The 15,019-nt window shown below is 41.1% G+C and overlaps 1 protein-coding gene across 1 annotated transcript in view; it reads right to left on the reverse strand.

Moving 5' to 3' along the window:
* The window catches only part of adamts18 (ADAM metallopeptidase with thrombospondin type 1 motif, 18), a gene marked incomplete at both ends in the record, with an annotated part of 47,121 nt that overhangs the window by 15,749 nt on the left and 16,353 nt on the right, over positions 1–15,019 (reverse strand). The window contains 9 exons of the mRNA XM_083900878.1: positions 415–659; positions 841–964; positions 3,506–3,636; positions 4,581–4,753; positions 10,811–10,959; positions 11,476–11,571; positions 13,102–13,255; positions 13,350–13,487; positions 14,249–14,354. Of these exons, the coding sequence (XP_083757004.1) occupies positions 415–659; positions 841–964; positions 3,506–3,636; positions 4,581–4,753; positions 10,811–10,959; positions 11,476–11,571; positions 13,102–13,255; positions 13,350–13,487; positions 14,249–14,354 (1,316 nt within the window). The remainder of the gene's footprint in view (positions 1–414; positions 660–840; positions 965–3,505; positions 3,637–4,580; positions 4,754–10,810; positions 10,960–11,475; positions 11,572–13,101; positions 13,256–13,349; positions 13,488–14,248; positions 14,355–15,019) is intronic.

A 15,019-nucleotide genomic window follows, 5' to 3' on the forward strand; every position in this document is an offset into this window, starting at 1 on the left:
ACATGTTTTTCTCTAACATTGGCCACCTGTGCTTTGTTTCCTAGCTGTGTATTAGGTGTGTTTCCAGTAGATCTACTCTGAATTGAAAAAAAATTGGTCCCAGCAACCTCACAGAGAGGACAGTCCAGAATGGCCTGCTCAAACTCCCAAAAGCTCCAGTTTCTAATGCCTCCCACATAACCCGCCCATCACTACAACATGCCTGACGTAACCCAGCACCCAACACAATTAATCCGCACAGAAGCACTGCAGACAGCTACACACACCCCTGCTCTCCCACCACACAAACCCCTTTTTTCATCTAAGCCGCATCACGTTCAGACATTTAAAAAAAAGAGCGAGCGAGAGAGAGATAGAGAGACCCTGTCACTGTCAATTGCTACAGATGGACATCACCCTGCAGCCACGGCTTACTTCAAACACTAGTGTCTCATTAGTAGGTCCAGCGGCATACAGGCTCTCCGGCTTGTTGAAGGAGCGCTCGTAGTCGAACACAGTTCCACCAAAGGGGAACTTTCCTGGCCAGTCCACAGTCCAGTCGCCTGTCAGGTAGTACTTCCTTTTGAGGGAGCGCACGGCCAAGTAGCTGGTGGAGGCTCCCATTTCCTGAATGTGAATGCTCTGTGCCCCAGCTGGAACAGTTACCATTGAGTAATAATCTATGGGAAAAAACAGACGAGAGGAATGTCAGCCACATATGAAGTGAATCAGTCCATGAAGTCTGTGAATGGGTTTTACTTGTCCTCGTTGGTCTGCTTTAGATCTCTCTTTCTCTTGTCAGTGTATGTTACAAAAAAAAAGAACAGACTCACTACAGATAGAGATGAAGACAAGGATTACCATTAGCCCTGTGTTGTAAGGTGTATTGGCCCTTGAAGAACTTGCAAGTGGAATTGTCTCCCTTACAGACTCCACAGGCATCCAGAGAGGCCTTGGAGCCAAGAGTCTGGTCACAGCCCACTGCCTACAAAAGCACAAACACCCATTAATTTCAGCATTGTGATGTAAAGAATGGGTGCAATGTAGAGGTATGAGCTTTTCTAATGAAACAACTTGAGATGTATAGAGAGGAAGAATAAACAACAGTTAACTTTATTCACATCTGTATTGACTTCTCATGTGAAGGTCATACAGTAACTACTGCACCTCAGATATGGAGTGCAAGGACATGGAGAGGGAGAGGTGGCATTACCCATCATTTTAGATGGAACATGATAAAAGGCATGGGTTAAAAAAAAAGGATCATATGAAAATATATGTATATATATAAATTTGCTCATGCATATTTCATGCTGGAGCACCTATTCCTTGTTACCCAAATGCATCCTCTCCATGAACTCCATGAAGACCTTGGGTATGGTCAACAACATCACTGATTTAAATAACTTGACAGGTGTCAGCAGTGTCAACCAATTACCTACATCTCTTTTTTTTTGAGCTGGTAAAAAGCTCACATACCTAAAATGTTACAGCTGTTACAATTACAGCTGTAAACTGAACAGAGGGTCAAAGGTGAACACAATCATTTTGTTCTTTTTGCTCTTGTTTACCCAAAGAGCTTCAGAAGTGAGAGATAAAAATAGATGTTCTGTGTCAAAATAATTCATAATTAAGATGAATTAACAACAGTTAAATATCTGAACGCGATTATCCATCATGGCTATGGGAAAATATGGCTTTAGAAGGTGTTGCGCATCTGTGGTATTCAGGTAATTTATAGAAACATTTTTTTGCAGCAGTAAAAGCGTCTCCACAAACTCCGTGCACATGGATTTAAGCAGTAGATGTCATTATTTCAGGAGATCCTTTTTATGCTCGGTCAAGATGGATTCAAATATCTTAGTAGCCTTTCATTCAGAGTCAGTATTGTTTTGCTAAAAAGGTGAAGGTGCAGTGACTGTCTGACATCCAGGATAGACACTGCATAAATATTTAACTGCAGTGATGATGTCACCCACCTCAAGTCCATAACCATCCCACCTAACCACAAGCCATGGCTAATGGCAGAGGTCCTCAGACTGAAGACCATGAACACAGCTTTTAGAGCTGGCAATGCTGCTGACCTGAGGTCAGCCAGAGCCAACCTGCCCCATGGCATCAGAAAAACCAAACACATTAATGCACAAACACGATCACCTGCCACTTTAGTGACAGCAGAGATGCACAGGGTTTCTGGAAGAGCATTCAGGCCATCGTGGATTATAAGCCCACACCACAGACCTCTGACAGCAACACCACTCTACAACCTTAACAACCTCAGTGACCTCTTTGCACGTTTTGACGCACGCAACATGTCTGCTCAGAAGAACCCGCCACTGTTGTTCCTACATGCTTTAAAGCCTCCACAATCATCCCTATGCCAAATAAGTCATCTCCATCATGACGATTGCTCTGTGACACTGATCCCCATTATTATAAAGTGCTTTGAGTCATGAAGCATGGTCTGGAACCTTTTCGGCTTGCGTATCGATCAAATCGCTCCATCTCTTCCGCACGCCATCCAGCACTCAGCCCCCTACTCTTCACCCTGGTAACCCATGGCTGTACACCAACATTCAGCACCAATCCCCTCATCAAGGTTGCAGATGACACAACAATAGTGGGTCTTGTCAGCAACAATGATGAGACCAACTATCGGACAGAGGTGAATCTGATAGGGAGCTGGTGCAGCGACAACAATCTCCTGCTCAACATGGAGAGCAGGACATTGGCTGTAGACGGGCTCAGCAGCACACAATATCTGGGAGGGAGTGCAGATAACCAAGGATCTATCCTGGACAGCCAACAGGCCAAGAAGGCCCAACAACATCTCTACTTCCTCCGCAAACGGGGAGCGATGGTCCCAGCACCCATCATGTCCACCTTCTACTGAGGCACAATTAAGAGTATCTTGATTAGCTGCATTACTCTATGGTATGGAAGCTGCTCTGCCCACAATAGGAAGACCCTGTAGCATAAGGTGATTGCAGCCAACAGGATCATTGGCGTTCCCTTCCCCGTTTCCGTCACCGAGAATTACCAAAAAATCATGATGCTCCACCACATAATTTACATAATTATGAGACAAAGTTAGACATAGTTATAGTTAGAGTTAGGGGCTTCCTGATCTCTGTTTCACTCACTGTTGTGTTCATGGTCATGTCCCTGACAACGGCCCTTCTCACCTATTTACAGCATTGTTCAAATGACAGAAAGTAGTTTAAGAATCTATAGTGAGGATGATGGACTTCATGGTCAGGTTTCTGTTCTGCCCTGCGGTGAGTAGTGGAGCCTCAGGTGTGTGTCATTTTCAAATGTTTCCCATCAGATCAGTTTGCTGTGGATTTCAATCAAGTCTCAGACACCTCTCAAGGATAATTAAAACAACCAGGTGCAGGTATGACCAAATGAGAACAAATGAGAATAGGTTACCCGTTTAAAATTTAAAACTACTACATAATAGAACGGTCTGAATTGGTTCAGAAGCTTGTGTATCTCATATACATGTACACAACAGCTTGTGTACCTCACACACGCCATCAATGCAGACATCTCCATTTTGATCAGAGCAGGTGGTGCCATCTTTGACCTTGCTGGACATGGCAAAGAAGAAGTCAAAGTCCTCTGCGATGCAGTACAGCTTACAGATGTCTTCATCTGTTCAGAGAACACACAAGTGTACACACACAATAACAATGAAGAAGTTAGACTTATAAATCTTGCAGATGAAGATAAGTTCTGCTGTGACATGTTGCTTGTGAAGTTCCAGTAGCTACTGTACTTGAAGCTGTTATACAAAGTATCTCCAGCTCCTGCTGATATTGAATTGTAAAAGACAGGAGCCGACTATGAATGCACCCAGGGGTATTCACGTGAGGCAACAGGTTCATTCTGTAGTTCAGATCAGTTATCACAGACAAGTCTCTGCAGCCATCTTTGATTTAAATAAATGACGGTGAAGGTGACTTGGCTCAAGGTCCCAGAAGGCAGTTCAGAATCTGTTCCTTTCTAAATCACCTCCCATTCATCAACAGATTAAACAGGCCTGGGACAAAAGCCAAAGACACTGCTCGCCCTGATTTAACTCAATCTCTCTCCCTTGCTCTGTGTAAAAAAGCTAGCCCGCAGGCTTTTTCTTAAATCCATTCCCACTGTGTCAGATGGTGCAGGTTGCTACAAGTCTCCTGTGCACATTACACAGAATGATATTTTCCTCCAGCTTTTTGGCCCTAATCACTGCACAGTAAATAGAGGTTGACATTACAGAAGCACTTTATAAAAAGAGATGTGAAGAACTAGACGACTAAGGCAGGATGTAGAATATAAATGATCAGCAGAATTAATACAATAAATTAATTCTGTTTATCCAGTGGTGCTGTGTTTCTTTTCTTGTGCATTATGTACTGAGAATAAACCATGGCTCATCTTCATAATCCTTGGGAGCTACTGCAATTTAAATTACAAAATAATCTATAATATTTCCTCTCGAACAGGGACAAAGGAAAAAGCATCCACAACACCACTGGAGCAAATCATACATTACATGCAGCATATTGTAAATGCACAACAAGATTGAACAGCTTTTTAACTGAAGACCTTACCATCCACCTTGGTGTAGGGCTTCCATTTGTAGTACCAGCCCCTGAAGGGCTTGCTGTTATACTCAGCACACTGTTGGGCCCTAAAGTCCACAGAGTTGGGAGGGCACTGCTGAGTGTTACACAGCTGGTTGAGCCGACTCGATCCTGGGCAAAATTTACCATTGTTCTGCGGCCTGAGTGGAAGACAAGACAGAGAAGAAGAAGATAGAAGACATTTTTATTATAAATTTGAAATATCCTATTTTGTGAAATTTGTGATCAGAGTATCAATAAGTAATGAAACGTCATCACAACCCTGACTGTTTTATCATCTATTTTATTGGTAAATGGGACCATAATTTGCCAGGAACACCATGCTATCTTGAAGAAGGCCTGGAAGTAGTTACTGAGACCATAAAACCCTCAGGAAAATGTCTGTAATGGCTTCACTTTGTGGAACTGGATATTGTGCATTATTTATATTCAATCCACTGTACGTATTTGACGAATGAAAACCTGTTACAACCTGGTGTCCTCAGTCGTTGCCTTAACAAATCTTTATGCACAGCCAAGAAACGGTCGTGCATACAATTTCCTGTTAAATCACAAACAGTTGTTTTTGTGCAGATTCACCACACAAAGTAGTTGCATTTCTACCTTTGAGCAGAGCCAACGCTTTCCCCTTGTTTCAACTCGCTAATCTAAGCTGTTAGTTGCAGCTTTCACTCTCGACACAAAAGGAAATATGCATGTATCCAAATGTTAAACTATTCCTTTGTTTCATCATAGATATTTTACATTATTATTCTCAAACCCTCAAATCATGCCGGTTGCGCACAAAATGTGGTGTCGAAAACAATCTAAAACATCAAATTGGTCCTTGCATGCATCGAACTTATACCACATCATCTGTGACGTTTATGGTTATCCTTGATTGAATTGTACGTTTTAAGGTTTTTAAGCTCAAAAGTGCTGTCTTTCAAAGAAAACCCTGAATGCCATATCAGGTGTGACTGTATGCTATGCCACTTAAACACATCTTCAACCACAGAAATAAATGGAAGTTGTAAGAAAGATAAAGGTTTAACATGCCAAAAAGATTAACATGCCATCAAACTGATGATAGCCATCAGCACTTGATAGAACAAAAGAAACAGTGTGAGTGTTGACATGTTGTAAATATCAGGACACCATGTCAGATTTCAGAAGTATTATAAACTCATACCAGGAACTACCAGCACAGTAAATTGAGTTGCCACAGACATTCAGAAAGACACACACAATGACTGTGGAACCTTGCTGATCAAACATCTCTCAAACACTTCACTTTGTTTGACAGTGTAATGAAACATTCTGGCAAAGGAACTGAAAGAAAGTGTCTAATTGAACCAAAGTCAGAGTCATTTGAAAATTCCGTGTTTTACAGTGATACAGTGTTTTTCATTTCATTCAAAATTCATGTTGCTTCTGTGCATTTTACTTTATGCCTAACAGTTCTTCCCCTCAATTCAGACCTGGACTCAATCACAGAGTCACTAAGCCGCCAAGAATGATGCAGCATTACTTAAGGTGTCTGTGTGTGTATATGTCTGTGTTAATTTGCTTTGAACTGATCTTGCTTGCTTGGTGTGTGTGGGGGATTTCATAGCCCTGAGCCTGTTAAGACATACGCTGTGTTTCCATCATGGTACAGTTCGGTTTGGTACAGTATGGTACAGTTTGGAATGACAAAACCCTGGGTCGGGCTTGCGTTTCACCTGAGAACAGTACCTTTACTTGACTGCGGGTGTTTTGCCTCGACTTCCATGGGATATTTACACTGAAGACAAGGGAGTGACATTTTTCTGTCACCCATTCAGCTGACTGTCGTGATTGTACCATACCATTTTACTCGAGTACCCCAAGTTGGGGCCAGTTCTTTTGGGACTGTTCCTAATGTAAATGCAAACAAATTTGTACCGTACTGTACCAAACTGAACCATTCCATCCATATGGAAATATGTTGAAGGCAGGCCAGTGGGGGACTACTGTACACGTTTGTTAAGGAGTATGGAATATGGACAGTTTAATTATTAAGGGAGGTGAAGGCAAATCTTGGATGTCCAAATTTCACAATACTCCTGGTTCCTCTTCCCCTTCTATATCGTTTTTCTCATCTCCCTGGATTAGACAGCCTCATTGAAATTGTAAATCTACTTCCAGCAATAAGCAAGACCAGATACAACAACTTTTGGGTTGCGTTTCAGTTACCAGACCCAACACAGCCTTCAGGACCCTTAAGGATGTCCCAGGAGCCTGGTAAATCAGCCAAGCAAAAGAAACTGAGACTGAACTCCTGTAGGTCACAATGATCACAGTGTTTAGTCTTGTCTTCTTTGGTCACCTTGGTGCTCCATCCCTGTCTGTCTATAGAATCCCTATATAGTTCCATCTAACCCCTGTGAAGTACCAGTCCACCAAGAAATTCCACTAAAACAGGGGTTGATCAAAGCACCATCATCCCCTCAAATATAGATCCCAACACACACAAGTGACACAATGCAGTATTTTAACCTTCAAATAATGTATGTATGTATTTTGGTATGTCAACATACAACAGGGTGAATAGCCTGATCAGGTCAGCACCGTCTGCATTGGCACTATGTATCTTCTGGTTTTGAGTCCATGCCATAAAAAGAACTACATTCAAGAACAACATTCTACTTAATAGCATATGTCACTAATCTGACACTGAGTTGCAGCTGTCTAACAAGTTGCTCTGTCAAGAACATAACAAGATACCCATATACATTGCTTGACCTGGAAAAAGTGGTTCGGAGGTTAAGTTTTCTTTAAATCAAGTGTGTGACAAAACAGATTCCCTACAAAAAAACAAGGTCAAGATCATGAACCTAATCTCCCAGACATGTTGGGAAGGATTAGGTTGACTGCGTTTGATCTGGCAGGTGGTCTACGGGGAACGGAGGAAGAAGAGGTGGAGGAAGGGGAGAGCAGAGGATTCATATTCTGTCTTGCAGCAATGCCTCATAGGGAAGTGTTTAACTGGCTGATCCTATAAACTTATTTTACAAGACTCGGCAAGAGATACATAAAATATTAAAAGAGAAGACCTGCTGAGTGGAGAATACTTGGTTAGAGGTCGAAAGAGGCCATAATCTCTCTAAAATAAATAATCTTTATTCAGGTAAACGTAATGTGCCATTTATCCATTTGCAGCATGCATGCATGGTGCATGTTTCCTTAGATTTGACAGTGACACCTGAGCATGGTCCAAATTGTAGGAGGGTGAAGATGACATTAGACATGAGCTAGACATTAGACATCAGATTCAGGATCATCTGTCTTGTTCTGTTCAGATTAAGCATGGAGTGTCTCTGCCAAAATAATCTCTGAGATTATAGGGAACAAACACATGCTGAATGTCATGAGTCAGAGACTGAAACGTGACTCAGTGACGCGCGAGAATGACTGTAAGGGTAATTCTTGGTGAAGGGATGTGCTGTGCTGGCAGGATGGTGGTGGCAGGTGGCAAGTGTTGTCACTTATTTAGCCAGATTGTACTGTTTTTGCATTAGATTTATCAGGAATCGGACAAATGTTGACCTATGTGTATGTATTTTAATGATATCATGACGTAGGTTTGTTGGATTTAATATTTCACCGTTACCGTTTTCATCTTCCATTCCACCAGCGAACCCTCAAGTCAGCGTTTGGCAGGATCTACCCATTTTTCCTTGGTAGCTACTTCAAAATGCTCTTTAGTGCCACAGGAATGATAAATGAACCTGACAGATACCCTGGTTTAAAGGGCTCTGTCGCCCTTTTCTGGTCCGCCAGTCACGGTGTATAATGTGTATCATATGAGGGCCGGTCTGTCTCTGAAAACGTCTTTGATCCCTCAGCAAGGATTAGAAGACAAGTCGGCTGTGACGAACTGAACAGCCACATCAGTATCTGCCCAATTGTTAAGTAAGCAGGGATGAAGCAAGTGGAGTAAGGAAAAAAAAAGTGTGTTGGAAGTCTGGGATTTTTTTGAATGGACTCAAAGACACAATTGTCTGAAGAAAATGTGAATTTGGGACAAATGAAATAGACCCTTAACAGAATAAGTGGTAGAGGATGAAAGGATGAATGAATGAATGAATGAATGAAAGAATGAAATAACTGATACTGTATACTGACACAGTTGAAGCCATAGCTGAAATTGCAGTCAGATTACAAATGAAGCTGTTATTTTAAGGTTAAATAATTTGCATAGCGTTGCTTACCTGTTTTAAACTAAGGTATCAGTTTAATTGAATTTTAATTAAACTGCACAAGAAGATACTTGTGTGTGTTAACAGCAGTGTTTAAAAAGACATGTAAACACAATAAACAGCTTAAATAATTTGTGTATAATCAGGGAGAAGCCGAAAGAAGAAGCAGATAAATTGGTATCAAAGGAAGTGTATTAGAGTTATGATGTTAATTAAAACATCATTAATGAACACAGAGGGAAGGTGAGAGCAGTCTGATGATAAAAGCATTGAAAGCAGTTGAACTACAAATTTAAATCAGTTGATGTAAGATAATTGATTGTGTGCAGTATAAGCAATTAGCAGTAAGCGGTCACTTCATTACCACTCACTGTTTTATTCAGTGGTGAATCACTGGAGGCTGTTTTGTATTTGACTGTCAGCTATGGAGGTTGTGAAGATGTAAGGTGATGGTATGAAGTCATTATGAACATCAAGTCAACTTGGCTAGCACTGTAGTATTTAAGAGAGACTGCGTCTTCACAACAAAATCATCTCGCCTGCACTTAAAAACACACGTGGGATTGGATTTGACATGCCTTTATGATCTATCTCGTTCTGACTCGATTCTAAATGATGGAATTCATTAAAAGTACAAACCCACCAGCAGATTCACACTTGATGTGGCATGTGTGCTCAAAACTATTAAGTCAACGATTCCGCTTTTTTTGATTTACTATCAAGAGACATTACATTCAATGGGCAGCTCGTGAGAAACACAAGAAAAAGCACACAAGAGTTGATATGCAGGATTTTATGCAAATCTCTCCCACACTGTTAATCGTTTCCATCATGTCCTCTACATGAGATGACTTTAAACCCTTGGCAGCAAATAAATACATTCAAACACTGCATATGTTGCATATACATGTTTTCAATATCTCACTAAGAGTGCCTGTCATCTATGAATTACATGTACAGTATTTCAAAATAAAAGTAAAAAAAAAAAACATGGCAATCAACATTATGAAATAAATCTGTTCTCTGAATATCACATTTCAGAAAACGTAATGTATTAAAAGTTTAAGGATGAGGGCTGTAGGGAATGGCCAACAAAGATTATTTGATCGCATCATAGCAACAGAGCAACAATAAATTTATTCTGTATTGCGTGGGTGGAAAACTCAAAAGTGTTTTAGGGGGAATAGCAATAAGAGGCTGTACGTCTGATATAAAACACAACTTTAAAATGTGAGCATATAGGCTGTATATGTATTACATTGTTTTATTGATTATAGATATGATAGATGTGTGTATGAATGCACTGATGGCACAACACTAAGATACTTTTTATAGTTTATTCTTATTTTGTTTCATATTTATGTACATGTATATCAAGTATATGTAATAAAATTGCTAAAGCTGGACAATGCTGTTATATTATTTTGTTTTCTATGCTATTCTATAATGGAGAAGCGTTCTCCTGTGTGTAATGGCAAAGATAGAGGCCTTTAGTGACAAAGATGCATGCTCCGTGAAATCTGGGTCTGCAGAACTATGCTGAATTAAGTTTGTGTGAGTAAGCAGCAATCGATGGATGTTTGTGTACCGTCTTGGAAGCTTTTAGAGCAAAGAGACAGCTATTGGGTTAGATTTTCCTTGTCTGGAGCACATGCAGCGATGGTCCGTCTGTCTGGACTGTCAGCTTGACAGATGAGAGCCCTTATCGCGCGCATATGCCTTTGTGCATGTACAGTGTATGTGTGCATGTCTCTGCTGACAGCTACCTGGCAGACGGCACTTTCAGGTGTTCAGAAAGGAAATATTTTGGGACAGGAGGCCTTTAAAAATTGGTTTCTGGCCCAAACCGCAACTCAGATTTTCATATTAGAAGCAGCCACATGACAACATGAATCACTTTGTCATCTGCTTGGCGAATACATCTATCTAAAGGCATTAAAAATGAGGTATTGAATCCAATTAAACGAATTTGCAAGTTAATGCTAATGTGTGTACCTTGGGCTGGTGCAGGAGCGCTCCCTGTACATGACCCCGCCTCCACATGTTCTGGAGCAGTCAGACCACTGGGACCAGGCTGACCACTGGCCATGGACCGCCCGAGGACCATGCTCCCCATATTTAACACACTGACCCCGTCGACACCACTGCAGGAAAGGAGAAGAAGGGAATGAAACAAGAGAACAAGAAGCTATTTTTTGTCAGAACTTGTGCTTTGGCCATGGTGTCTTCCCTTAGTTTCCGTTGTTTGGACAAATGCCCAGTGCTACACCTGGACACACAAACATTGGTGATGCAGCCAAAAAACATGTGCACGCAGAGTTCACCACACCCCTGCTGGGCTGAGCCAAACCCTGCCCTCACACACATCTCATCCCTCTCTTTCTAAATATCTGATTTCAATATGGAAAAAAGTACAGTCATTCTGTTTCCAACTGAGCAAATGAAACGCTTATACAGGTACAGAGCAATGTACTAGTGTGATCATAAAAGTGAGCACTGGCAGTATTTATTGATTTTAGTCATTGTCTGTTAATCCTTTGAGTGTCCAAATAAAACCTTATTATCAGTTATTAAAGTTTAATCACTGGAATGCCAGATGTCATTATTCTCATTAAGTTTTTAATCATTACATCATTGAAGCTACTGAGGCCTTTCCTCACCATGTCTGGACCACAGCGGGTGCCCTCCGCAGCAGGCATGAACTTGGTCTCACACCGGTGTCCTGTGCGATGACACCACAGCGACTTACAGATGTCCTGTCGAATAAAACACACACACACACACACAGGATGGTACAGCTATTAAAAAAGACAAAAAATATTTTTATATTTTTTTCTTCCTCTGTGCTCCGCTGCTGTTTCTTGCCTGGACCACAAGCACACCACTTGATACGCCACCTCAACCAGGAAGAAGCTTCTCCATAAAGTCACGGTGTCAAATCTCATCACTGTTTAATCAAGCTAAGGCAACAGAGTTGGGCAATCATAAACCATTTTGTACTTGCTGTATGTTTAGTGTGATGCAAATTAGATCAAGCATGGCTCTTGTGGTTGCTGTGTTGTCCGAAGAAAGACACCATCACACCTTCTTTTTCCGGGTCAAGGACCAGAAATGTTGGTGCATGTGCAGAACGGCAAGTTCGACTTGATTTTAGTTGGATTAAAATGTTTGCGTGACATTAACATAACTAAATTATTGTCTTAGCTGGACTAAAATCAAATGATTTCGGATATTTTAACATTCATGTAAACGCCAGTGTCGGCCTGCCCGACAGGAAATGGCAAATGGGAGAGAAACCAGAATGATGGAGCAGAGACAGCTCCACTCTGTGTGTCTGTTAAGACTTCGTCTTCACCTCTTTGACACCAAGCAAGTGGTTGAACGCCAATCATTTGACTTTAACATGAGCCCAGGAGAGGGACATTGTGGGAAAGGCAGCCCCACATCCATTGTCTGTAGTTTTATATACCACCTGCCAATTAGCACTCAGGTCTAAGAAGAAACTCAGGGAATGTTGATGTTGTATTTGTCCTTCTGTTAGGGAAACACAGCACGGGTTTAGTGAAGTTTTGACTCGCCAAGGCAATGTCGTGTGTGTTAATCCGTCATGCACACAATTTGGCCAAGTCCATTTCTCAGCAATTACAACCCTGCTCCAAGAAAGCTGGTGGTATTTACATGTGAATCGACATCACTGAATGCACTAAACATAAAGGCTTTTATACAAAGGATCCCACCATAAGGATTGAGAGGGTAACATGGGGGGTCCTATTTAATTCACTGAATGCATTTTAATGTAGAGCCAAATGTGTGTGTGTGGTTTGTGTGTGTTAGCGATCATGCTAATTCATTCAGTGCCAATTGAGAGAGGCATCATTAGTGCTGTAAAGAAGAAAACTCTGGCCCCTATGTGATCAAGTGCTCCATTCTATTAGTGGAGCCTTCGGGCAGAGACACATGCATAACAGCTTATTTACATGTTCAACCACAGTTATTCATTATAGCTAAGATGTGGTCCTCTGTAACTACACGAGACAGGGTTGGTTTAACGATCTGCTGCAGGAAAGGATTACACCTTTGCTCTCGTTTCTTTTATGTATAATTTCTTTGTTCTTGTAACTTGTTTTGCTGCCATCTTGGCTTTAACCTACTGTGTTACTATGGATCCTGACAGACCGTACGACAATGTATTTTTTGGCTATCAAAAGAGAAAAAACACCGTACAATGAAATTACTTTACTTCGATTTATTTATTATCAACATCGTGTTTTTGATTATTTACTCACCTTGACAAAATCAAGACCACACAGTTTGGCCTTTGAACCAAACTGCCACTTGCACTGCGTGTCTGCATCGTAAAGCTGCCCGGGAAGCTGTTCAGGGTACTTGTACTGACCAATTTGCTTGGGCTCGTCCACCAGACAGGATGCCTGGGCTGTTCTGGTGAGCACAGCACACCCCCCATGTCAGTCAAAAGAAAGAAATGGGAAAAAAAAAAAAACAGAATTGGATATTGTATGTGTGTCAGGCCTACCCAAGGAAGCGGCTGAGGTACTGTCGACTACAGGTGGACCAGGAGAAGACCCCATTGTTTCCAGCCAGAGTGGGAGACATTATGTTGCCTTCTGTCTTGCGACAAGGGTTTCCCTCACCATCGTGGATCATCCCAAAACTGGGGAGGAATGAAGAGAAGCAGATGACTTCAAGACCAAGTTCACAAATAGCACGATACATATCGCCAAAAGCTTTTCAGTGACTCATTGTTTTCTTTGAACAGTTTCCCTGATGATGATCAAAGCCAATGTCATTGACCCCCATTCAGTTCTCGTATTAACATCTGTCACACATGTGTCTTCATATCCAATCACATACAGTAAATCTCCTCAGCTGACATCCTCTGACTCATTTCACAACATTTTTTTTCATTTTTCAGGGATCATATGTTGAGTTATTATTAATCAGTGCCATACTATTCGGAATGATGAACACATGATTTCTTTATTCTAATGTTATAACTTATTTTATGTAATAACAGTGTGTACCAGCTAAATTCATGAAGATTGTGTTACTTCTATGGTGACATATTGTCAAAAAAAGAACACCTTTATTGTTTGTCTTCAGAGCATTTTACACTTAAACAGATGTATTTTTTTGTACCACATCATGAAATCTGCAAACTTCTTCTGTAGTTCTGTATGAACACACACAGATCTGTGCTGCCTCTGGCAGTTTGGAAGAAGCCGTGCCCTAATGGAACACTTGTACTTCTACATGTATTTGTTTCTTTAACTCAGGCCATGATCATGTTATTTTATATTGATTCATTACAGCCACTTACAGCACAGGGGCAGGGAGGAGACTGGTAGAGTGCAATTTTATCTGGTTTACATCACTGGTGCAAGAATGTCTCAATGAAATTTCCACTCAACATACTTGTGTCCAGACTCATGAGCGATGGTGAAAGCCAAGCCCAGTCCTGTGTCCTCATTGATGGTGCAACTCCTGTACTTACTGCACATGCCACTGATGGGGGCAAAACCTGCATGGACAAAGGGAGAAAGAAAGAGATACGGTGCCAGGAGAATGAGTAATTATCTAACACACCGCAACACAAATTACATTATGTAATTGCGATATTGTGAAATTCTCTTGTCTCTTTCTCTTTGTTGTCAGTGAACACATTTCTTTTGCTGAAACCTCTGACAGATTTGACAAGCATCAAACCTCTGTCTCGTACTTGCATTCATGGAGGGGAATTTCACACAAAGCTGTAAAGCTGATGCCTGATTAGTTTATTGGGCTGTGGCTTACGGCAGACCTGACAACACCGGGAGGAAGATAAGTGATGTTACTGAAACTGACTAGCTGATGAAAGTATTAAGCTGTGGTCACCATTTTCAAAATATTTTCTGGCAACATTTTTTCTCAGTGGATCAAAGAAATAGTTCCATATACAATATGAATATGTCAACATGTTAATATGTGATAGATGTGTGATTTTAAGAGCCAGATTTTAAACTTAAACATAACTGGCAGAACAAAAATGTTATTACTTTCAGAGCCTTGGCCTCTGTCTCTGCCCACTTTTATGTTGTATTTGTCAAACATTTCAGCAGCTATTGAAATTAAGTGCTTCCCCAATTTACTTGCGTTAAGTTTAGTTTCGTTGGAGCCACATTAGCCATAACAATGAGCAGTTTCTCT

The sequence above is a fragment of the Microchirus variegatus genome, assembly GCF_963457635.1.
Source record: "Microchirus variegatus genome assembly, chromosome: 14".
Classification (NCBI taxonomy): Eukaryota; Metazoa; Chordata; class Actinopteri; order Pleuronectiformes; family Soleidae; genus Microchirus; species Microchirus variegatus.